The sequence below is a fragment of the Camarhynchus parvulus genome, chromosome 1 (genome assembly GCF_901933205.1).
Source record: "Camarhynchus parvulus chromosome 1, STF_HiC, whole genome shotgun sequence".
NCBI classification, from domain to species: Eukaryota; Metazoa; Chordata; class Aves; order Passeriformes; family Thraupidae; genus Camarhynchus; species Camarhynchus parvulus.
The window spans coordinates 29940090-29965823 of record NC_044571.1 but is presented as its reverse complement, the minus strand read 5'-3'; the positions used below and the strand labels follow the sequence as shown (position 1 = coordinate 29965823).

Sequence of the window (25734 nt, the reverse complement as noted above, 5' to 3'; positions counted from 1 at the left end):
ATTCTGCAAAGATATCCACAGTGAGCTTGGGTGGTACAGAAGGAGAAGGGAGCTCCTAACATGCATTCCTGCTTAGGTGTGGCAGTGACAGTCACATAACTGCCACAACCTCCTCTGCAACTGCTTAAGCAGCAGTTGCACTTGAAAGGATGTGAAAAAGTGATTATGATGTGGAACTGGTGGAAGATTTTCTAGCTTTTTTAAAAAAGAAAAATTAAACCTTGATTGTTTTTTTTATTTTAAACCAGATTCCAATTGCAAAAGCTGTCTCTTGAGAGAACTGGTATGTTCATGCTTTTCACTTACTTAAAATGTCAGTTTGAGACCTATTGCTCTATCCAGTATGAATTTGCTGTAAGTGCAGATGGATGCACCTGAACAAATATGAACTCTCTCTCTCTTTCGCATGGAAATGCTAAACAAACAAATCTCAAACAAACAGATACATGAGAATCTGTTTTAGGTTACTGCCATGTGTCCAAAAATAGGTCTGATGTGTCTTTGCAGGAGTAATGCTAAAAGCACTGTTATGAGTGTCTCTCCTTATGCTTCTGTTGCTACCTTGTCCTCTCTAAGAAGAGTGAGCTTTGTACAAGAGGGCATTAATAGATGGGATTTACTGGGATATGTAGTCAGTTTTGATTTGGACTTTAAACTTGGATAATAAGACAATCAACCACTCCCAGATTTAAGATTTTCCAGAATGAGGACCTTGGTGGCCACGACTTCTGTTGTTGTGGTAAAGTCGCTGTGTTCAGACTGTAGGAGACTCAGAACTGGTTTGTGTTTCCAATGATTTGTAGCTTTTGGTGATGCAGCAAGTTGTAGTAAGATTTAACTAAGTATAAATAGTCTTTCTGACATAAATTTGTGTTTCTTGCTTGCTTTCCACATTAACCTATATTAAACTAGAAGTCAAAAGAGCTCCATGGAGGACTTTGGTGGAATTACCAAACAGTCTTTGAATTAACTCCTGTGACACAGTCACTGCTTACAACATCAGTGATTGATGTGTTGGGAGAGGAGCTGCACCTTTCAGGGCCAACTGGAACATCTTACTTTGTTGTTCTGAAGTTCACCCTGGACAGTGTCTCCCGAATATTGAATGACACAAACCTCTGTCTGGCCTCTTGGTGCTGACTGATTTCTCAGCAATGAAGTCTTGATAGAAGCACAGGCATTGAGACGTCAGATGCCTGCAGCTGGATGCAATGACACATTTTGTCCCAATTGTGTGAACATGTACATATATTCAGCACACAGTACACTCAGACAACTGATGCAGCACTTGAGGCAACAGGTTGGGTTGTAAAACTACTGAGGAAAACAGCTCTACAGTGGAAGAAGAGCTATTTTTGCAAAATTACTGCTTTCTGACTGGAATCTTAATAATGTTTCACGATTGATTCATTCACATCATTCTTAAAAAAGTCTAGGGAAGATCCTCTGCTCTGTGAAAAATGCATACTTTGCTCCTGAATCACAATTTGGCAGTACTGATTGTTACGGGCGTTCTTTCAGAAATGTACTTTCAGTTCATAGTGATTATTTTCTCTAAAATGAGTGCCAGAGAGTACTTTGGGGAGTTACTTTAAAAGTGTGGTCATGACGCATATAGAATATGGATATAGTGATGTGTGCCACATTCTACAAATAACCATTTCATCTAGAATATCAAATATTGCAGACACCCACTATATAAGTTGTTACACTTCCTTGAGACTGATGGGTTTCTAGCATGCTTCCTATTCTCTTGCTACATGGTGGAGAGCTTTCCTGCAGCTTAATTTGAAGCACTGCTGTTATCCTCTAGTTAGATATTGTGAGGAAACATATTGGGCAGATAAACACTTAGAAAAATATTTGTTTTTAAATTTCTATGGCCTATGAAGTTTTCCTGATAGAGTCAGTCACCTTAACATCAAAACCAGTGAAGGCAAAAGAAGATTAAAAAGTATTTTGTGCAGCTAAAATAGAGTTTGCAAAGGCTTACAAACACACAGTAATAGGAATAGAAGTTTACTCCTTTAGCTCATAAAGAGTTTTCTCCCCATTTATATTATGATAATCTGGTAAACATTTCACAGCTTTCCTCCCTGAGAGCTCCATTGCTCAAGCCAGCCCTTCATCCTGATACTGAAAACATGGAAGAAGCAGTATGAGAATCCTTTATTTCCTCAAATTAGTATTGAAACCAAGAGGGTAGAAAGCTAACCCTTCTACTACAAAAAAGTCCAAGCTTTCCACTTGGAAAAGAGTAATGGTTCTATGAGTCTGGATCACAGATCTTGTTTACCATTTAAGAAGTTAAAACATGCCTTCCCACATTTTTCAAACTCATAATCAAGTGCACAGTCCTTTCACACTCATTTGGAAATTGTTCAAACCTCAAGTAGAAGCTTCTTGTTACATTAGATTTTTATTATTCCTATTAAAATGTATGTTTACTTAAACTAGAATGTAAATAAAGTTAATGAATGTGGATCTTGAACAAAAGCAGATATGGGGATAAGCAATCACTGAATACCCTACAGTCATGTCTTTGAGGAGTGAATAAAAGTAAGCTTATGGGAACCAAAATGTAGGAGATGAAGGCAAGCACAGGGGGAAAGGTTCTGAAAACTATGGACAAGGAAACAATTCCAGGGAAACTTCACCCTGGAAAATTCAATTTCTGCTTGAATAAGTTTAGCTTTACCACCAGACTAAACAGTGAGAACTGTATAGAGTTTCTACACAAACCTGAAGGACGAAACTATTGTTTGAACTAAAAAAGTGATATCCTGGCACAGTGGAAGGGATAGCTGATCAAACCAGAAAAAAAGTAAATACTTAAAATCATAGATTCAAAGAATGGTTTGGCTTGGAAGGAATCTTAAAGGTCATCTGTTTCCAAGTTCAGTTTACATGGTGAAGTGCAAATAGAACTCTGCTCTAAAAAGAGAAGGTGAGCAACTTCAGGTGATGGAACAGAGGAATGGTGGCAGCAGACACTCACATTGCCTGTTCCGGTCAGTAGCAGACAGACGTGACAGTGCCTGGACTCACTTCATGAGTGGGGTGATGGATTGCCAGGGACTGGTTTCTCTTGTGTGACAGTTTCTCAGAGCAGGCATGATTAAGCCTGGCATGCCCTGGGTGCAGTGGTGTGCACAGGTACAATCTGTTTCTTTGAATGCATGAAATGCCTCTGTTTCCACCAGACTGCCGAATGGGCATCGGTTCTGCTGTGCAGCAAAGCCGGGCGCTTTCTTTCCAAAGTCAGCCCAGCTAAGGCTTGCCATGAGCCCCGAGAGCAGCCTGAGCGAAAACAACGCTGAAGTCAGCTCGGCAGCCCGGGGGATCACAGTCTGAAGGGGAGCTAAACCCAGGAGTGACGGCGAAAGGAAGCGGGCTGATGCCCGAGAAAATTGGTTTAGCCAAGCTGCGGGGAGATGCCTCGCAGGAGGTCACACAGGAGGCCGCCGTGACGACCAGCTCGCCCTATGCTGCATGCCCTCGGGACTCGGCGGGGCTCCGCAGTGCTGGCCGGCTCCCAGCCGCCATTCACCACTCCCGACCCTGTCCGCCGAGATCGGCCGGGCCGGTCCGGGAATTGTCCGGGGGCGGTCCAGGGGCGGTCCACGGGGGGCGGTCTGGGCCCGGTCCGGGGGCGGTCCGGAGGCGGTGGCCGTGGCTCCCGGGCGAGGTAGGGAGCGCTGCCCGCCCGCCTCGCTAGTGGAGCGGGCAGGGGCAGCCGGCGGAGAGCGCAGGGAGGTGAGGAAGGGCGGTGGGCGCTGTGGGGACAGTGCCTCGCTCGTTCCCTGGTGCTGGGCTCGGCTCGGCTTGGCTTCCAGTGCCGCCTTTGTGGCGGGGAAGAGAGGGGAGGGAGGCTGGGTGGGCTGAGGGGCGCAGGCTGGGGCCAGCTGGGCTTTTCCTTCCCCGCGTGTCTCCTGCCGCGCCGGGGCCCGTTTGCCTTCCTTGGTTCCGTGGGGAGCGGTGCTGGGGGGTCCCCCGGGCCGGCGCCCCCAGGGCGGTCGGGGTGCCCTGGCCAGGTGAGGTGCAGTGCTGATGGCTTCCAGAAAGCCAGCACCGAGCCCCTGGGTTTGTTGCTTTCAGCTGTGTTTTGAGGCCGTGTATATTTCTGCGGGGTGTGTTGGCGCAGTCTCCCAGTCTCTGTAGCTGCTGGTTTCTCAGCTTTTATGGCCCCAAATATCTTCCGTGGAAGTAATTTTTTATTTTGCTTTCGTGTCTGCTTCCTTCTTGTGTGTCACATTGTACAAGCTCAGGTAGGAAGTACGATGGACAAATGAAGGCTGTAGGAGTGCTAACGCTGCCACATTTTTTAAAGTACTTGTAACAGGAAGCGGGATAATGCTTGCCGTAAATCCTCTTGACCTGCTAAAACACTACAAAAACTATTTCTCTATTTATTTATTGCATAACGATGATCAGACGGGGGGCTCTTTATTAACTGCTTGTGTGACAAGAGCAAGGTTTTGGGTGAAAGAGATGGCTGTGTCCAACCCAGGAAGGAGCTGCTGCTCTGGCAGTCCCGGACCTGTGCTGGTCACAGCCTTGATGGTGCTTGGCAGCAGCCTGGGGAGCCACAGCTTGGGAGGAGAGATCTACTAAAAGTTACCGAGCTGAATCAAGGCTCTAGTGTGCTTCCAGCAGCAGCTCTTAAGTTATAGGATTTTCTTCAGGGACTCGAGAAAGGAGCAGGATGTGTTTGTTTTTCTTTTTCAGAAATGCAGCACCATCCACTTAATTGACTTGGACCATTTGTACATGTTTAGATCCTTAAAAAACAGGCTAAAAGGTCTTGCACAAAAGTTGCAGAAAAGTATTTTAGAATGCAGAATCCTTGAGTCAGGTATTTTAATTCACATATTTTATGAGAAATGAGACACCTATTACTTATTTCTTGGTATTACTGGTTTCCTCTCTCCTCTTGAGATTAAGACATTATTTTTTTAATACTTTACATCACTGTTTTTGATAAATATAATTTTGTCTGTATGAGCTATGCAGGTTCTTTTAAATGCCTCCTAACAGTACATTGAGAATGTTACTGGATACTTAATAACTTAATTTGGATTTAAATAAACAATGCATCACATTAAAGTTCTCATTACTTCATATTGACAGGTATCAGGAGTTAAAATGACATAGAAAAGTATTCAAAGTATGGACTGTGAAATTAACTCCTTACACGTGATACTGAAAGAAGGTACTGTTTTCAATTTATTTGAATATTGATAAGGCTGCCCTTTTCTCTGGGGTTTGGATACACTCGTTGTCTCCAGTTTGAAGAAGTACACTTTCTTCAAGTTCAGATTTAGAACAGTTAATACTGTCTCAAAGTTGAAGTAGAATGTAGCTTGCAAAGACTATTGCAGACTTCTTTGACTGCATTTTGATGTAGCTTCACCAGAATGCCTTGAATAATGGGTTTGTCTTAAAGGTACAACTTTTCTGCAGTTCTGCAGTTTGCAAGATTGTCTGAAAAGGAGACACAAGAACTAAAGTTTGTGGTCATTGTGTCAATGTCCCAATACCCTTATTATAATGCTAATTATTATCTTGCCCTAAATTTAAGTATTTATTTCCTTTTAGTTGTTGAACCTATCTTACAAGATTGCTTGACAGATATGTAACATTATGTTGTTTTTGGCAGAAACTTCTTCTCTGGAAGATGCTTGCTAGAATTCTTGGTCAGTCTCTACTGCAAGTTTTGTTGCTCTTTTAAGTCATCCCTCTAATGGACAGGGGCATGCTCTTGCTTTTACATTTAGGATGTCTGTAGAAAATTTAGTTTTGTATGTGTATGCTGCTGTCCAAACTACATGTTTTGTAAAATGTTTTTTCCCTTTCTCTGCTTTTTACAGGTAAACTGAAACTCCAAAAATGATGACCTGCTCATTGGCAAGTTACAGGAAAAGCAAGGCAACTAAATAAGCACTGTGGTATGAGGATTTAGTCAGATAAACTGTCCAAAAGAGCTGTTTACCTGGAGGCTGTTATATTAAATTATTGAGCTCTGCACTGTGTGACTCTCACTAATACCCCAACACATCTGCATATGAAATGCTTCAAAAGAAGGAACTGCTGTGGCTTATTTGTGACTGAAGTGAATTACATTGGATATAAAAGTAAGTCACAGCTTACTTTTTCATGGAATAAGTTATCTGCTTCCTGCCATTTGTGGCTGCGTAGAAGGCAAATATTAACTAGGACCTGTGCAATAAATGTTTTGCAATGGAATGCTACATGTGAAACCAGCTTGCTTTAGAGTGAGAGGCAGCAGCATGCAAAACAATCAAAAGCTGAGGAAAGACAAGGCCACTGAATGCAGATCTTAGCCTACAATGACTGCCAGAAGGGGAAGGATTTAATTGTTTGCCACCTGATTGACAGTAGAAAGCTTGGGGAGATCTCTGATGACACCTTACCAAAAAAATGCTGGTGCATCTGAGAGGGGAACAGGGCTTGATGAAGGTTCAGAGTTTCATAGAAGCCACTTGTGGGCTATGAGGGCAGTGGTTGTGTGTTCAGTCATGTCTTTGTTGGAGAAAACTGAAAAAAAGACCTGAGATGTGAATTGAAACTACAATTTATGGACACTTTTTTTTTGTGTGTCTGACCGCAGCAATTCATATTAGCTGTGGTTTCCACAGATATTTGGCTTTACATGCCAGTTTTAAGTGGCAGATGACAATGAAGTTAGAGTATGCTTGTCCTTCTGCAAAGAACTGCAAGTTACTGTTCTTAAAAGCTGCCTCAGCTGTATAAGAGCAGTTCAAAGAGGGAAATCTTGTACATCTCTCGATTGTGACTCCTGAAAGCATTTGGAAAGAAGAGTAGATTAATCAAGCTTGTTTTTAAATTATGCAGTATAGCTTAAATCACTATGCTAGCATAATTTTTCTTTGCTTGAGGGTATTGTTTTTTTTTTTTTTTTGCTTAACTATGCTGGTAAAAGGCTATTACACTTATGCAAGAGTAATTCCATTGGGATAGTTCTAGTTCCAGGAAAAGTTCTAGTAGAAAGCTGAAAACTGAGCGGCTGTTTGTGAAGGCCAAGAGTTGCTGTAGTTGAAATCTTCAGTAACTGGGGCTAAATTACCAAATCCATGTTTTCCCTCCCCAGGATGACTAATGCTTCTTCTGATTTTTTTTTTTTCTTAAGGAGTAATGCAGGGTGCAGAGAGCAGTGCAGCTTGAGCAGTCTTACCACACCAATGGAAAAAACTTCTGGTTTGCAGCAAAATATGACATCAATATTTTTGCTCATTGGTCATCTCATTGTACTGATACCTCTCTTCAGTGCTGGTAGGTTAAATGCTTTGTTGAAGCTGCCATTTTAAAAAAGAAAATCTGCACGAGATGAGTTATGTCTATTTAGTAGGAAAGAGTTACTGAGAGCAAGCAGTGAGATTAGGGTTTGTTTTTGCTTTAGCATATTGACAATAGCTGGATACCTCTGCTGGGTTCATATTTCACTGGGGATATCATGGACAAATGGAGATAATTTTTTTTTTTTAAATTTAGGGCTCTGAGGCTTTGATTAGCCTCTCCATGTTTCTTGTGAAGAAATCCCAAAGTGATAAACTTCCTTGACCTAAGGTTAACTATAGAGTGCCTTCTTCATGAGACATTCTGTATGTCTAGTCTTGAAAGCAGTAAGGCTGAGTTTTCTTTGCAATTAAATTAGTAATATTTTTAATGATAGGTCTAGTATTTCAGTAAAGTTTAGAACTACATAAGTTAATGATGCTTGTCTTGCTACTCTTGGTATAAGCAGTCTAATACTAATGTGTCTAAATTAGATTGAACTATATGGAGACCTACTTGGAAGTCTTTAAATGGGAAGGCAGTGATATTAGAAAGATTAATGAAGATTTTATTTATTTTGAAATTGAATATGTTAACCTTGTATTTGTACAGCCATTCAGCCAGATTTGTAAAATCAGTTCAACCAGATGTTTTGCAGTTTCATGAAAATTCAGTGTTGGACATAAAATCACAGAATGCTTTGGGCTATAAGGGTCCTTAAAGATGATCAGTCACCAGTCCAACCCCCCTGCCATGAGCAGGGACACTTTTCACTAGACCAGGTTGCTCAAAGTCCCATTCAGCCTGGCCTTGAACATTTCCAGGGATGGGGCATCCACAGCTTCTCTAGACAAATGCATGCAGAAGCTTCAAAGTTTTACAATCTGCTTTATAGCCAAAAGGTCAGCTCAGTTTGTGCTACAGTAATATTCTCCATTAAGTTTTTGTTTGCATGTTTGAGCTCTTGATAACTTCTTGCAATATCTGTCCTTTTTCTCTGATTTTTTTTTTACTGGTGTTGAAAGAAATGCTTGCTAAGCTGCATGATTGTGTCCTGTCAACTTGTTACACAGGCATAGTAATGGGCATTCTGGTTAAAGGTGAAAATGTAGGAAGGAAATAATACATTATAGTCAAGACTTCTTAATCTAAATGCTTTTTTTTTCTCCAAATTTTTTTCCCCTGATTTGTTTTTGGCCCCACAGTCCTAGTGGCAGAATACTGTCAGGAGCTCTGCACTGCTGCTGTTTGCTCTGTGCTTTACATAGATAGTATTTACTTTAAGAATCTGGCAATTCTGCAGAAGTACTAGCATGGTTAAATAACAAGGACATGACAGGTAAGTTGGGAAGCTTGGAGTTGCTTGATGAATCCCATGGATCTTCTTACACTCTGTTTTGCAATGAGGCTGTTTGACTTATATGTGCTTGTCGCTGGCTACCTTAACAGAGGGAAGTTGTGCCTTAAGCTTGTAAAATATGTGATCATGTTCTCAACTAGAAGGGGGCAACAAACAAAAAATAATAACCTTGTGATGTTTATTGTTACAAAAAGTTTTTCTAATTCTGTGTAACTTGGAATGGGTATTAATACTTCCTAAACATGAAAGTATAGAAATTAAAATATTGATATTTTTTCATTTTTTTTTTTTTTTTTAACAGAAGGGTGTGTTATTTGTGATTACTTTGTGCTTGTTGGAGAGCCTATAGCTATTACTTGCCCAGTAATTACATTGCCAGTGCTTCACTCTGATTACAATTTGACATGGTATAAAAATGGTAGTGCTACAGCAGTGACCACAGAGAGAGATGCCAGGATCCACCAGCGAGAGGGCTTGCTTTGGTTTATTCCTGCTATGCTGGAAGATTCTGGACTTTATGAATGCAATGTAAGGTAAGGAAGGAAACAAGTGGATTGCTAGTGTTTGCAAGTGTGATCATTAATTTGTGAAACTTGAGTGTACAAAACTTTTTGTTTTAGGTAAAATGCTTGGATCAGTTGAAAGCATTGTTTTCACCGTGCCTTTAGTTTCTGCATGCTGCCTGTGTTTCTCTGCTATTCCATGCATTTAGTAGTGCAAAAGTGGTTCATACAGAAGACTCTCTTTATCTTAAAGCATGACAATACTAAAAATGGTCTGTGGGGGTGGTTGGTTGCTTTGTTTATTTTGGATGAAGTGTAAGGTCACAGGAAAAGGCCTTAACCTCTTTGGCTTTTCCTGTGTTCAAATTGCTGTTTGATACTGACAGATGAGAAGAGCACTGGTTTCTTTGTAGGACAAGGCTAAATGTAGGAGAGCTCTAAGAGGAGCAAACAGTGCATTTTATCACCACACAGACTTTCTGGAGAGTTTAGCAACTTTTTGGAAATCTTACTAGAAACCCACAAGTTAAAAGGCTGAAAACAGTTTTTATGATGTATTTTAAAATATTGCCCTTACTGGTCAAAAATGAGAATACATTAAAAGAGCAAAGCAGTGTGTTAGGTAGCTTTAGAGACTGAAAATAATGTGTCTCTACTACTAATCAAATAATCTGAGTGAACAGAGAACGAAAAAGGAATATATTGTTTGAAAAGTATCTATATCTAGCTTTTTTAGTACTTTAAAGTTCTGGCTAGATCAATCTAGCCAAGCACTGGACTTCACTACTGAATTAGGTCATCAAATCTTTTTTACAATGGTTGAAATTCAATGTGTGCTGAACAGGAAATTAAGTTTGGGAAGACATACATAAAATGTTCCTTTCCTCATGGTGTTGCCACAACACACACAACACACACGAGAATAACCAATACAGACGTTTCAGGTGCCCTTAAATTTGATTTAGGAGTGTGTAGTTACATGTTCTGGTGTGCATACAGTTGTGCTGGATGGGTTTGGGTTGTGAGTGATCAGCAGAAACTTCCAGTGTTGCAGGCACATTCCTTCACTGGATTTTACCATGAAACCAAAATTGGAAGTCAGAAGACATGTAATCCATTCAAAGCTACCCAGCTACATAATTTTAATGTAGCCTTTTACTGCTATGGTTTTAGTTACTTGAGGTATGAGATGTGTTCCTGTGGGCGCCTCACATCCTTGGCTTACGTAATATCAGTAGAACAAAAAACCTGCTAAGGTTCAGTCATATTAACTGTAAACAACATTTTGTGCATCAGACACTTAAGCCTTAACTGGAGCTCTGAGAAGTCCTGATGTCCCCTCTCATGTGTCCAGAGCAAATTCCATTTCTGCTCACAACAGAAACTCAGAGCTTATTCCCATCCCTTCACCTGGAACAGCAGCTGAGAGGCTGAGGATGGTGTTTACAATCTAAGGGAATATAGCAGGGGTGTTATAGAGGAAAGGCTGGTAGAGATGCTGAAGTCTCTCTTCCTGACTTGCTAGAAATAGTGCACTGTTAATTACATTACTTGTCTGCTGTTCTAATTACAGGAGCCTTAACAACTCTAACAAAAAAACTATAAACTTAACAGTTTTTAAGAACAATAATGGATTGTGTTTTAATGGAAAAATGAAGTTTGAACAAAAAGTGACGAGCACGAATACTGGAAAGATTATATGCCCTGATCTAGAACAATTTAAAAATGAAGACAATAATCAGGCTGAAGTACATTGGTATAAGGTACTGAGCATGTATATTTCATATATACAAGATACAAAATGTATTATCTAAAATGTCTTATGAAGTAACTGTGAAAAGTTACTTCCCCCTCCTTTTGGAAAGGAAGGTTTATTTTCTCTACAGTTTGAGTACGGTATAAGTGTGAATAAGATTTGTGCAAATCTGGTTTATCCTTCGATTATTTTATGTAGATAATAAGTTTTTAAACTAATAAGTTTCTAAATAGTAAATAATTTAGAAACTAATAATAAGTTTCTAAACTTGTATATTTCTGTAAATAGAAGGCTTTGCATAATTATTTCAGTTTCTCAGAATATTAGACATTGTTGACTATGCTGTGGCATTCTTATGCTGCTTACTTTGGTTCTATGAAAATACTCTGTAGACTCTGTGCAAGCTTGAAAACATGTATTTTACCTGTTTTAAGGTAAAAATCTAAACAGTTCAACTCCTAATTCTGATGCTGGTATTAAAGCAGCTACATGGGCCTATACATGTTAAATAATCTGCGTGCCGCACCTATACATCTTTTGAGGTGAAGAGATTCTCTACTGCTTGCAGGTCAAGGAGGAGAAGGAAACTTTTTTCCCAGAGTTTGCATTGCCACAGAAATGGGGATACACCCAAACAGCAGGAGGCGCTGCTACAGCAGCTCTTCATCACAGAGAAGTAGGGGTGGAGGCATGTGTTCTCATAAACTCTGCTGCACGTGTAGTAACTTCTATTACACCTGAGATAGAAAACTGTCAAGCTGTGGACTAAAGCACAGTGCTTGAAAACTTAAAGGGTTGGCTGCAGTGATTTTTTTTAAAGTGCAAATGAGCAAGGTGTTACCAGACTTTGTCAGACTGTAGTAATGCTTGGAAAAGAATCTGCATCATGGCTTTGAAAGAACTCAATGTTTGCCAAATATTTTAATCATCAGTAGAGTACAGTAACTGCTTTGTCAGATTTTTTTAGTTCCCTTTAAGTCACATGTACCTTTGGTGTGTTTAGGAGTGTAAACCTGGATTTCTTGAAGACAAGCGACTTCTTTTGGCAGAGGGTGAAAATGCTGTCTTGATTCGTAATGTAACTGTGCAAGACAGAGGAAACTACACGTGCCAGATGGTGTACACATATATGGGAAAACAATTTAATGTTTCAAGAACCATAAGTCTAGAGGTTAAAGGTGAGTGCATGAGGTTATTCTCTTTTTGGCTCTGCTGTAAACATCTGTATGCAGGCATAAGATATTTGGCAAGCTACTTTTCAGCTCTGTGAAATTAGAGTTGTAAGTGTTCTTTAATTTATTCCTGAACTTAAAATTGAAAGGCAGTGTGGCATGTTGCTACCCTTGAGCGTTGCTTTTGAGGAAGAATTGTCATGAGGAAATGAGTAATGCAGGGTTAGGAATGAGAATTAGAAGAAAGAGTGGTTCCTGGGGTGGAGGTATTGCTTTTGCCAAAACAAATAGTGCACAATTAAAGTAAATAAACTTAAAAAAAGAAGTTTTTTCTTGAGAGTATCACAGCAAATGACCTGCTTGAAGCCCTGTTGGTGAATTTGCTTCTCCATTGATGGGAAAGGAGATGTGATAAGCTGTGTAAATAATAAAAAAGTTAATAAATCTTCCTCTGGAAGGGGTTGGCTTACTGTTAGTACTTGGTTTTGCTTTTCTGCTGTCACTCTGCCAGTAGTGTAATTTATTGCATTTACCATTGTGATTATGTCTTTATGGGCAATGTTGCTGGTGACCTGGCTAGTAACATGATAAAAGTCCTATCAGAATAGTTGTCTGGAGATAGCAGGTCCATCTTTTTAGGTTTAACCAAAATTCTGACTTTATATAGGAGATATAATAACAGTGGGTTGTTGGCAACCAGTCTGTACATAATGCAGAATAATACGATTCCAGCCCAGTTTAAGTATGTGTTTTTTTAAACTTTTAGTTAAAAAAATATTCATCTTATCTAGGAAGTCATTGATACAACCCTTTTCCTTATCCATCTCTGAAGAAGTTAACTGTGTTTTTTGGTTTTGTCTTTGTTTGTTGGTTTTGTGCTACTTTCATGTCTGCTGCCAGAAAACTTGAGATTTTTTAAAAGCATTTTAAGGTTGTTTTTTTTTTCTGTTACCTTGGAAGCTAAGATAGAATAACTTGGAGAGAGTAGGGCAAATATCTTATGAGACATTTCTGTTGTAAATTTGAAACTTTTAGTAAGTATGGCACTACAATAATACCAAACAATAAAACCAAACCCACTGTAAAAACCACAACTATTGTCAGTCGAACTAAGTTTTGGATCTTTTCCTGCCTGAAGGTTTTGTTTTCTTTGTTTTGGTTAGAAAAACCACTGCAGATGCAACCAGAGTTTATTTATCCAAGGAACAATACAATTGAAGTAGAACTTGGTAAGTAGTGACTATTTAAGAGATCATTAATGAAACAAATACGCTCCTGGTCTTTTTGAAAATATGTGTGAACAGTTCCACAGACTTCAGCAAGACTGGGAGATTAGTATGTGGAGTGAGACTATCTGGAAGGCAGAGGATAGGTAATAGAACGTGATTCCCATGAATAATTTGTGGGGGGAGGTAACTGTGCCTAAGATTGGAATCTCTTGACCAGCAGTGTTGTGCAGGATGCATATATTTATCTTCTGTTATTTCCATCTATCCTTTTTACCATTTCTCAGTGTTTGTGTGTTGATGTATCTTCAGGATCTGTGGAAATATGGTTGATGTACATATAGCACATTAGGATAGTTAGCAGTTGACCCATTCAGTAGCTCTTTCTCTTCCTGTATGTTTCCTGTCTCCCTTCCCTCTCCACAACGTGGATTTTATTCCTTGTTTTAGGGTAATACAGATTTTGGATACTGATGTTTTGTGAAACAGTGAGCTGCTAGTTGATGCATATCCCAGGTACTGTTTATCTTGGAAATGTATTAAATAAGAGATTCTGGGTATAAAGAATAACTTCTTCACAGAGAGGACAGCTGGGCAGTGCAGCAGGCTGCCCAGAAAAGTTGTGATGTCTGTCATTAGAGGTTTTAGAACCTGACTGAATAAGTGTCTGAGCAGCCTGATCTGATCTCAGAATCAGGCCATACTTTGAGCAGGAAATGGATTGAAGACCTCAATTGTTCTGTAATTCTCTGGGCCGAGTATATGGTGTTGCAGTCTTTTCCCAAGCAAAGTTACATGTGTTTAAAGTGCACCACATATCAGACAGTTGTGTTCTACTGACGAAGTCCAGAAGAATGATATTGGAGCTACTTAAACTGTATTTTAAAAAATCATTTTGTACCAAAGGGGGCGGTTTCAAACAAAATATTTGATTTAAAAGGGCATTAACTGATTTTGGAGAAGCGTGATTGGCTATTTACTAGAATTTCTTAGTACAGGAAACAGTTTTGTAATCATTTGAGGAATTAGATCATTAGAGAAGCTCTGAGTAAAGGTTGCATTTGGACTCTGACAGCACATGGGAGGTTAGTCCAGAGCATTGTGGATTATTTTTATGTGCATCACCCTCATGGAATCTCACATAACACATCTACTTCTGCTGTTGCTTTTTCTGACATGAAGCTTGTAAATTGTGTGCAGCAGGTGTTGTTTTCTCCTATTAAAACTTCATGTTTCTTTTTGTATATCATGTGAAATAGTTTTGTCTGTCCAAATTCTAACCTTCAGTATATATGGTGTTAAATTGGACAGCACTGAAACACTAGTGGGTTTTGTGTGTGTGTTTAGGGTTGTTTTGGGGTTTTAGTGTTTTTTTTGTTCTGTTCTTTTCTTTTTGGCCTCAATAGCTTGTGAAAGATAAAGACTTATTCTGAAGTTGCCAGGTTTTGGTGAGCATTGGTAGATTTTGACCAGAACTGTGATTGTGCTTTAACAGAAATTATGTTCTTCCAAAGTCCAGAAGGCTTTGTTTTAAACAGTGAGAATATTTAGGATCTGATACAAAAAGTATTATTTTGAAAGCTTACAGTCCCGTGGTCTTCAGATGGTTATTTAATTCTGTTGAAGTAATCTAGAATCACTCATCAGCCCCTTGTTTTGTGGTAATTATATCTTCTCTGTCTTCATTACAAAAAATCCATGCCTGAAAAACTTCCAGTTCTTTCACTGTTAAGGAAATTTGTTCACCAGATTTTGGATAAAACAGGGAGACTTTCCCTAGTAATTATTTTACCTCACATAACCCTAATTTTTGTGTGAAAACTTGACTTTTTGTTTGTAACTGTAACTATGGAAGAAATGAAGTAATGTTACAGTTGGACTTCCCTGTACTGTATCTCCCACCCATGAAAGTATCATGTAAGTCTCATCCCCAGTTTTGGCTGGTAGTTATTTAATTCAGAAAAGTTCTTTCTGATGCAGCCTCTACTCAGGAGGAGTCTGATCTGCAGGCTTTTAAATTTACTGAAGGCAGTATCAGGGTTTTTTTTCAATGCTTGGTAGTATTTTCTGAGCAATTTATTAGTCCAGGGGCTGGCTGCGACTCTCAGCCTGAGTCATTAAGACTGTGTTATAGGACAACTTTTTTAGACTCCTTATTGTAGAATTTGGTCCATATTTGTTACAACTTGGACACAGCATTAAATAAAAGTTGTGCTGGTGTATTGTTAGGTGCTTTGGACCACCTAGGATGAGCAAACCTTGATTGTTTTACAGACATTAGAGTAATAGCCACAGGTGAGACTAAAAGGAGACTCCAGCCACAAAGTGGGTTTGTTGTGACTACTGAGATCTACAAATGATTCCCTATTAGAGGAACACATATGGGGGACACTTCTTAAAGGAATTTGAGATTTGGTTTCGTTTGTTTTAAAATGACATTGCCATTCAAATATTCAATATTCTCTGTTCAGTACCTTCAGTGGGGTACTGGGGAAAAAAATAAAACCTCCTACTGTATGCCTGGCTGTGGGGCAGAATCTCTAAGCAGCTGCATGAACACTTGTATGGAAACAGCTATATTATTTTTGAATGAGAAGTGGCAGAAGGTGGTGTAGAAACTTAACAGTGCATTCATGAATGTGTGGGCATGGAATGCTTGAGGGGTTTTTTTTGAATAATTGTGCAATGCACTAAACCACATCTTAAAAAAATTAACTGTTGTGGTAGAAGGACATGAGGGAAGAGATCGGGGAGCATCTGTGATTTCTGTGTGAACTCTTGTTCCAGTAACTGCTTTCCATGTGAGCTAAAGGTTTATTCCATACTTTTGTTAGAGACCATCCCTTGGTGGAAGCATCTAGATCTGATGCGGTTCTAGGAAATGAAAGACTAAGATCTTTACATAGGCCAGCTGAGAGAGCCCACCTTCTGCTATCAAATCCTAACTTCCATGGGTAAAATACAGAAGGAAAGGAATTCAAGAAAGCTGCTTGCCTTCCTGTACATGGAGCTCGCTGAGGTACATTGGCAATAAATACATTTTGCAAATTGGCTTGCTTAATACTGAGGTGTTCTGTAAGATCTGGACTCTTGGTGGCAAAGGAGCTGAGTGACAGGCGAGCTTGCTCTGGAGGTAAAGTGTGATAATATTCAGAAACCATCCCAGTGGACAGTGCTGGCCAAAAGATCCTGATTTGGTGTAAAGATATGCAAGGTCACTAAGAATGGGATTCAGCTCCCAGATGTAGGTTGTCTGCACATGGGTATGTGCATATGATCCGAGGTCCTTAACTCAGGCCAGTATCAGCAGGAGCTCAATTCAGTTGCCTACACAAAGAGTGCTGTTTTGGGTGGTCTGGCTACTCTAGCCATGCGGTTCTCTTGAAGATCTGGAGTCTTGTCTGACAACTCCATATGGATACCTTGGATGCTTGAGAGCATCTCAGATGTCACCATAGGTGTATGTGCAACTGATTCGAGCCCTGGCGATCTTTCAGTGAAGTCTGGAGAGTCATTCAGTTAAGGTATCTGCTTTAATGTGAGTGGACTTCAGCAGAGATGAACTCTGTTACTAGCTTAGACAACTAGCTTTTATGTAGATGTGAACATTTAGACACTTATATTAAGGGTGGAATTTATATCCAGATTGTAGACACCCAAGTTTGAATTACAAATGGATGAGTTTTAAGGACTTTGCTTTTCATAAAGTAAGTAGGTTTCTTTTATATCCCTCCTTTTCCCAGCTGTTCCCTCATCACCTGAAGGTCCTATTACAAGACCTTCAGTTTCTGTGTTTACATTTGTTTTTTTGTAGGCTCTCATATAGTTATGGTGTGTAACATATCAAGTGGCATAAATGGCTTGATTCCATTCTGGCAAGTTAATGATGAGGATGTTGATGTCTTTGATGAAACCTACAGGGAACAGTTTTATGAGTAAGTATCCTTATACATTGAATTTGTAGTGCATATGTAGGTGAAGTAATCTGCAGTAGTGTGCAGGGAATTCATTATAAAGTAGACTACTAGTCAAATGCCACTAGTCATTGAAAGGCTGATTAGAAGTCTGTGTCAAACACAAGTATGTTCTTATTGCTTGGTTTTAAAAGAATAACATTTTATTATAAATACTGTGTCTGATACAAATAGAATGAAGCAATCATGTAGATTTTTATAATACTATTGTGAAATACAATTTTGTAATACTTAGTTATGTATTTTTTCCTTATGTGATTTTTTTTTTAATAGTACGTTAAAGCCTGTCCTCTGTCATTAATATAGGAAGGATATATTGTTCCAAAATAAAAAAGTCACCCAAATTACTGTTATTTGTGAAAATGGTCCTTTTTAAAGTACAGACGCAGCTGCTAATCCTCAAGAACACAAGGCAGAAACTCTTGTTGCAGGACATTTAGGTTCCAATGTTTGACCACCCTGAAGTAAAAAAGTGTTCAAGTGGAATTTCAGATGGGAAGGTTATTCAATTTGTGTTCATAGCCTCTTGTCCAGTCAGTGGACACTACTGAAAGGAGCCTGGCTCCCTCTTCTCCACTCCTTCCTCCCATCAGGTATTAACTCATGTTGATGAGATCCATCTCCTGCCCCCAAACCTTCTCTTCAGGCTGAGCAGTCCCTGCTCTCTTGTATGACAGATGCTCCAATTCCTTATCTGTTACATCACTGCGCATGACTTGCTCCAGCAAATCCATCCATCTCTTGTACTAGGCAGCCCAAAACTGGCCCTACACTCCAGGTGTGACCTCACCAGTGCTGAAAATCACTGAAAGATCATTTCCCTTAACCTGGTGGCAGTGTATTTCCTAATGCAGTCCAGGATGCCTGGGATCTGGTTATTCCTGCTCATATGAAGGATTTGCATTTTGCTTTGAACTTCATGAGTTTTTTTTTTTTTTTTTTTTCATTTGTCAATCCTGTCAAGGTTCCTCTGGATGCTGGCTGTTGTATCAGACATCCCTCTTGAGTTTTGTGTCACCTGCAAAACTGCTAATGGTGCACTCTGTCCAAATTGGGGGGGGGAAACTCAGCAAACTCAACCCAAAAAAAACCTGAAACAACTAATCCCAGTATATTTTTAGTTCATGAAATTATTCATTACAGGAGTATATTTACTGTGCTTCACTAGCTTCTTAGGGTTATAGAGATAAAAAAATTAATGTCTTTGTATTTGTGGATAGATGAATCTGTCTCATATTCAGCATAGATATGCAGTTATATACAAATGTTTTCCTTGTACCTTTTCTTATGACAGGGAGGGGTTGCCTCATGGACTTGCTGTATCTGGAACAAAATTTAACATTTCAAAAGTGACAGTAAAGGACTATGCTCATAAGTTCTTCTGCCACTTCATATATGGTTCTCAACAATTCACAGCCTACATCAAATTAGAATACCCAGGTAAGAGATCCCTTCTTGATAAAATGGTGATCATTGACTTACTTGTCAGTTAGTTTGACCATGCCCTACTTAGAATTAAAGCTGTGTGATATACTTTTATGCAAAATGGGCAGTGCATCTCAGTACCTTTCTTTGTAAATTTTTTCCTCACGTTCTTAGCAAAATGAAACAAAACAGTGCTTTTGATTTGCTTTGTCTTCTCTCATTCAGTATTTTGGGACTGAAAGTGAATATGAACTCTAACTTGTTACATGACTATAATTTCTTCATAAAGATTATCAGGGTAGGATTTAACTTCAGAAATTCTTTAATGCATTGACTAAAACATGCAGTTTGTGGGGGGTGTTTTAACGACAGTAAATGAGTAGGTTCACTGACAGGTCATTGAAGGCAGAGACAATGAAATGCTAGTTGGTCTGGGGAGATTAGGTCAGGAAATCACCTCCCCACCTTTCCGACTTCCTTGCTTTCCGACTGACAGAATTTTGTACAAGAATTCTCATTCTACTGCTGTGCTATGTTATATGTCAATATTTTGTTTTGATGTTTCAGCTGAAGAGGAGCCTCATTTATTATATTGTTGAGGTATTTTTTTCTCTGAAAGATAAAAGTAGGCTTATCAGATAACAGTAATGTCAGAAAGCATAAATTAAACAGTTTGTCCTGTTCTTTCACTCTTTTTAAAACAAAAGTATTTTAATGATTAAACAATTTTGTACAATCCTTGTCTTTCCCTGGTTCTAGCTTATAGTTGTACTTTATTTGTTTTCTTTCCTATTCTGTGCTGCTGCAGCTCGAAACATTCAGGGGTACTTAATTGGAGGAGGAGTTTCCTTGGTATTTTTAGTGTTTTTTACTCTCTTTATCTACAAGATCTTCAAAATTGATATTGTGCTTTGGTATCGGGACTCCTGCCATCCTTTCCTGGGGAAAAAAGGTATGTTTATGTAACAGTGCTGAGTGTTGTTTTGAGCTTCCACCTTTACTTGCAAAGCAGTGAGTTACTGTCATGGATCATGATTGGTCTTCCTTCCGGTTTTTGAAAGGATAATAGTGTTTTTAGGATGTTTAGAATTAATTCAGATGACAAGAGCTGGGAAAAAAATCAGCCACTTCCCAGGAATCCAGAACTATCATTTCTTTTCCTGAAGACCCACCCTAGTGGTTTGAATACTGCTCTGACAGCAGTTTCTCAGATCACTTTTTAATTACTGTTGTTACAGAAAGCAATAATACATTAGAAGTGTTACGTGTTTTTTATTTTCTATAGATGAAACAGGGAAAATATAACTTGGCGTTGTTTTCTATTTAAAGGCACTTTTGATTATTTTACTTTCTGGAAATTTTGCTTTCCTGGCATTCAAAAAAATGCTGAAAGGGTGTTGTCTATGAGAGTATGCTGAAGTATGGGTAATTTCCAGCCATCTGAGAGGAGATACTTTGTTTCTCTAGCCATGTATCTTGTGGAGGTATTGATATTCTCTTAGATTTTCTTCAAAGTCTTTTAAATTATGTCTTTCTGAAAAGTTTGATCAAAAATATCCAAAACAATTCAGATCTTGAAATTTGACACTTAATTTGTTTTTGTTGTCATGTCTAAGTGGTTGCTGTGGTTGAAACTCCAGGTTGCAACACCACTTATAAGTATGATGGCAAATGGAATTTTAAGTATCAGTTGTACCACTGGGTCCACTGTTTTTCAAATAATTCAGTGATGACTTTTTAATTTTGTGTTCAAAAGAGAAAGTTTCAACTTAATTTTTCAGGTCTCTTTTGCCTATTCAGATTCAGTATCCTGAATTCTAGAAAGCCTGATCCTACAAATATTTCAGGCTTTGTATAATCCTACATGCTTAGGTAATATAGCAGGATTAGGATCTAAAACAATGATTCAAGTAAGGGAAAACCCCCTAGAGTTTAGAGATTTTGCTTGTTTGCTTGCTTGCTCTTGTATCTTTAGAATTTATTTTTATGGAAGTTCTATTGTTCACTCCTTAGTTTCAGATGAGAAGATCTATGATGCTTATGTTCTGTATCCAAAGAACAGAGGAAGCTGCTTGTATTCATCAGACATTTTTGCCCTGAAGATACTGCCAGAGGTCTTAGAAAGGCAGTGTGGACATAAGCTCTTCATACTTGGGAGAGATGATTTACCAGGAGAAGGTGAGTTAGCTGAAGACAAATTTGGCTTGAGTTTTCTTGGATTTTGGCAGTGGTTTGAGAAGGAAGGGTTCCCTGAGAAGTAGAATCTAAAGTGCTGCTTAAATTTTTCAGCTTGAAAAAAATGCAGTAGTCTGTTCTCAGGGTTTAGCCATGGGGTTTTGGTGTAGTATTTTACCATATTTCACTGTTTGTGACTTAACTGACTGGAATGCCATTGATGGGGGGAATCTTTTTTTCCTCTTCCACTTACTGGAACAAAACCAGTTGAGCACATCAGAAACAGACCGTTTAAGGTAAAAACCTCCTGTGGTTCTGGAACTTGGGGGTTTTTTGCATTTGTACCTATGATGGTAATAAAATGGCATTAGCAAGATTAGTAGATAGTTGGTAGCTCTTCTCTGTACTTGCAAAACAAGGATATAGACATATAGACTCTAATGGGGTCAGATTGTGTTGCATTGGCCAGATTTCTATGGTAGGCTAACCGAAGGTAACTGCTTGCATGTTCATATCCTCTCCCTATTTTGATGTAAAGTGTGTCAGCTTAAATATCAAACAGTTGATGAATCAGCTGCAGAATACTGGTAACAGAAAATAGAAACGTAAAATCTTAATTTTGCACAACCTTTTTCTCTACAGCTGTGATCAGTGTTGCTGATGAAAAAATCCGTCAAAGTAGGAGAGTGATTATTATTTTAGTACCAGAGCCCTCCTGTTACAGCATTCTGGAAGATGAGTCTGAAAAGCAGCTAGCCATGCATAGTGCTCTTATCCAAGATGGCATTAAAGTAATTCTCATTGAACTTGAAAAAATACAAGATTATGCAACCATGCCAGAATCCATCAGATATATTAAGCAAAAGCATGGGGCTATCCGATGGAAAGGGGACTTTTCAGAAAGGTCCCACTCAGCAAGAACCAGGTTTTGGAAGAAAGTGCGCTACCAGATGCCATCCAGAAAAAGTGGCTCTTTATCACAATTGCATTTGTTAACAAAAGACTTGAATGTTCCTTAAATAACAAATGAGAAATGACACTTAATGACTGATTCAGTTCACACAATTGGTGATGGATTGACTGAAGGTCACATGTATCTGTTTTGTGCAATCTCATCCAGATTTACTGGAGTGAAGGTACTAAAGTTTCATCTACAGATGTGAATCTTTTTTACTTCTGGCTGGATCAACAGAATACCGTGAAATATCGTCAGTAGCACATGTAGGAAGTACACAAGTACTTTTCCAAGAATGATTCTGTGAAATTCCCTTGTATTAAAAAATGAAAGGACAAAAAATTGTCAAAAACTTGAAGCCAATGAAGAAAATTTGATTTTCTCCCCTGCAATTAAAGTTTCAATATGAAGGGAATTACACTCATTATTGTTGTGATATTACATAAGGTGCATGGCTGGTGCCAGTAAATATTTGTTTCCTTTTTTTTTAATGAAACGACACAAACATTTTCTATGTTACAAGTTTGTTATTTGCCTTGTTCAGTTTGCGGAAAGATAAATCCCCATGTTACTGCATCAGTGTGTTATCATCCAGGAGAATTCACAGAATTCATATCCAGGAGAAAAGGTAAGAGAATTCCCGCCCTCTGAAATTGCTGTTGAACCTGACAAAGCTTAAATACTCTTTCTTGATCTCTTTTACATGTGAAAGATCAGTGCTGTTTTTAGTCACTTGTCACATGCAGATATTGTAAAAATACCTTTATAATCTGTATCGAGTCAAAGAATTGATCTCCAGAGAACTTTTTCTTTCCAGTTAAATGGCTTAATATATTTATTTACCCAAGTGGAACAATTGGCTAATGACACAGTGTCTGTCATGGGAGGTACAGGATGATTGACTTCATCCACCTTACCTTGAGGACCATGTCAAGGGCACAGAGAGAGAGATGCCCCTGTGTTACCCCCTGCAGCTGCTTGCTTTTCTCCTTTCCCTCTGCTCTGATATGTAAGGAATCTGAGATGATTGTGTGCTGAGGGCTGCAATCATGACTTTCCAGACAAAAGGGAAAGGAAGTTGTGTAAAATGTTGAATCCTTTCTCTTTCATTTTAAAATATTTTAATAGTATTTTGTATGCCCAAAGTGTTAACTCTAAAGTTATTTTTGACTTGTAGGCAGTGATATAGTTTGCAATCATTAGTTCTTTTTTTGGGGAAGAGAATCGATTTGAATTATTACAAAAAATCATCAGACCTCTTTAATGCTATGTTTATAGCTAGTAATTTTATAGAAACAGGAGATGAGAGCCAAATTCCCCATGTAATTTCAGTCTGTCCTTGAACGTTATGCTTTTAGGTTGTGAGATCTTGTTGTATAGGGAAGCCTCAGGAACTCACTGTTACTGCTGCTTGCAACTCTGAATGTTTGTGTCCTATCAGCTTCTTTCTTGCAGCACCTTTTGCTCTCCTCCCATTCAAACTTCAACCTGTATTTTCTTTTGCAGCTTCTTTGTCTTGAAACAAGCAACTTGCTTTTGTGTCAACCTCCATCACTTTCCAAGCTCTGATTGAAGGCTCTTGCTAATACAGTATTAGGCAGAAATTTTCCCTCTGGTATCTCCACTTGTTTGTCTGAAAAAAATTATATTCTGCAACCTTTAGAATTCATCTATTCATTTACACACTGAAGTGTTGGGTTTTCTTCTTTCATGGCTCAAGCAATTTTCTTATGCCTCCATACTCAACCAAACAAAACTGCTCTGGCTGATAAGTGACAAAACCAGTGGAAGTAAGTGCTTTTCACAACTAAATTAAGTGCGTGCTGGAAACTAGAAACAGTGCTTTTGAGAGACAGTGCCTTCTGAGCTTTGTGAGTTGTGTGTGTTTGGCAGAATAGAATAAGAATCTCTTAATTTCAAGAGGAAGGGGGGAAAGTGCATTTGAAATGTCAGACTAATTCAAACTGTTATGGTACTGAAGTGTTTTATTGATGAATGTCATGTATGTACAGACCTGTGCAGATGCTCATAGTCTTCTCCCATTGTGTGTTTTAGTCACAAGAGGAGTGTCAAGGGACGATCAGTCCTAGTCACGAAGTGCCACATTTACTTAGCTGTTCATGCAGTCTGCCTATATATGGTGTGTGTTCTGTGGCAGCCTGTTGTAGGGTAAAAGAGCTTTGAGATCCATCTGAAGTTACTGAAAACCATCTGAACAAGGCTAATTGTTATGGTTCACGCTGATAGAAGAATCAAATAGAACAGAAACTCCATGGTTTGGTCACAAAACTCTTCTTTAAGAAGATGCCTGTATCAGATGTGAGGACCAGACAGTGACATTATAGTATTTGTACTCTGAGAACTAGGGTGTGACACTGACTTTGTGCTTTCACCTTGACAGCTCACAGTCATGCAGGCCAGCCAACAGAGTTCCAGCGACCTCAATCCTCCTAATTACTTCTGCTGACTGGAACAGATTGAAAGGAGAACCGCTTGTTATCCCTAACTTTAGGAATGGAAGGTTATTTTACTGAGCCAAAATGGTGGTTTTTAAAAAATACTTGCTCCTTTTGATATATTTATATAAATGATGCTAAAGTTTTCATGTGAGTTATGTAAAGGCACTTTGAGGAAGAGTTCGTTTTAAAATTTAATAAAGGCACTACTTATTTTTTTCATACACACTGCTGTTTCTTTTGCCCTCTTTCTCCACTAAAGCATACTGCGAATGGACAATGGCAAGCAGCAGTTGTGACTCAGTGGCTTAACAAGACAGCTGTGATGGATCTTCATTCAGGCTGTTGCCAGTCAATCTGGCTGTGGTATGACACTAGCACAAACCACCTCACCCTGTCTGTGCAAAGAGAGGCTGTGAGCTTGGCTCTGCTCTCTCTGGTACTCTCCTTGCAGCAAGGTGAAGCTAGAGGAGTCCCAGGGCTGCTGCATTGCTCTCTGGGACCGGCATGGTCCTCAACAGTGCCATGTTGAGCAGCCTTTTGCTGCAGCTCCTCAGGAGCTGGGGAAATGCAGGAGGCCTCAAATGGGGGAAATGTCAATTGCTTCTCAGCAGCAGTGGGGAGGCAGCCTTCTCTGCTCAGCCCCTGGGGCAAGTGCTTACTCTCTCAGCTGCTCAGGGAAAGCCAGACCCTTGTGTTGTAGCAGTTGGGGTGGCCCAGAAACCAATTGCGTCCTGAGCTGCATCAAAAGCAGCATGGCCAGCAGGGTGGGGGAGGTGATTCTGCCCCTCTGCTCTGGTGAGGCCTGACCTGGAGTGCTGCATCCAGCTCTGAGGTCTCCAACATTGACCTGGAGTGGGTCCAGAGGAGGCCACCAAGTTGGTCAGAGAGATGGAGCACTTCTCCTCTAAGGAAAGGTTGAGAGAGTTGGGATTGTTCAGCCTGGAAAAGAGAAAACTTTGGGGAGGACAAATAATGGTCTTCCAGGGCCTGAAAGGAAATTACACAAAAGATGGGGCAAGACTTTACAAGAACATGTAGTGACAGGACAAGGGGAGTGGCTTCAAAGTGAGAGAGTGTAGGTTTAGGTCAGATATCAGGAAAAAATTCTTTACTCTGAGGGTGGTGAGGGACTGGAATAGATTTCCTGGGGAAGCTGTGGGTGCTCCATCTCTGGAGGTGTTCAAGGCCAGGTTAGATGGAGGTTTGAGCAACCTGGCGTAGTTGATGGTATCCCTGCCTGTGGCAGGGGCTTTGGAACTAGACAATCTTCAAGATCCCCTTGCAACCCAAACCATATCTATGATTTTGTGAGTCTGAGTAGCCTGGCTGACTTGTCCTTGCCTACCAACTTGAGTCCCACACAGGCTCATGCTGATTGCTGTGGCTCCAGTGCATAGATATAGGGCAGTGAA

General features: G+C 39.5%; 1 protein-coding gene across 6 annotated transcripts; it reads left to right on the top strand.

Annotated features, from left to right (window-relative positions):
- Window positions 1-3671: 3671 nt before the first annotated feature.
- Window positions 3672-24795, top strand: LOC115910411 (interleukin-1 receptor type 1-like). Of its 6 annotated transcripts, XR_004061192.1 has the most exons (15): window positions 3672-3756; window positions 5131-5212; window positions 5871-6134; window positions 7172-7314; window positions 8979-9210; window positions 10754-10943; window positions 11940-12114; window positions 13272-13337; window positions 17149-17269; window positions 18603-18748; window positions 19542-19685; window positions 20747-20911; window positions 21551-22310; window positions 22408-22491; window positions 24265-24318. XR_004061192.1 is itself a non-coding variant. In XM_030960575.1 (14 exons), the coding sequence occupies exons 4-14, from the start codon at window positions 7224-7226 to the stop codon at window positions 24315-24317; spliced, it is 1467 nt and encodes a 488-aa protein (XP_030816435.1). In that variant the 5' UTR covers window positions 3672-3756; window positions 5131-5212; window positions 5871-6134; window positions 7172-7223; the 3' UTR covers window positions 24318-24795. The 6 variants fall into 6 exon arrangements, 2 of the variants coding, with proteins under 2 accessions (XP_030816435.1, XP_030816413.1); XR_004061193.1 differs by having other exon boundaries at window positions 3672-3688; window positions 21551-22491; window positions 24265-24328; XR_004061191.1 differs by having other exon boundaries at window positions 21551-22491; window positions 24265-24328.
- The last annotated feature ends 939 nt before the right edge of the window (window positions 24796-25734 follow it).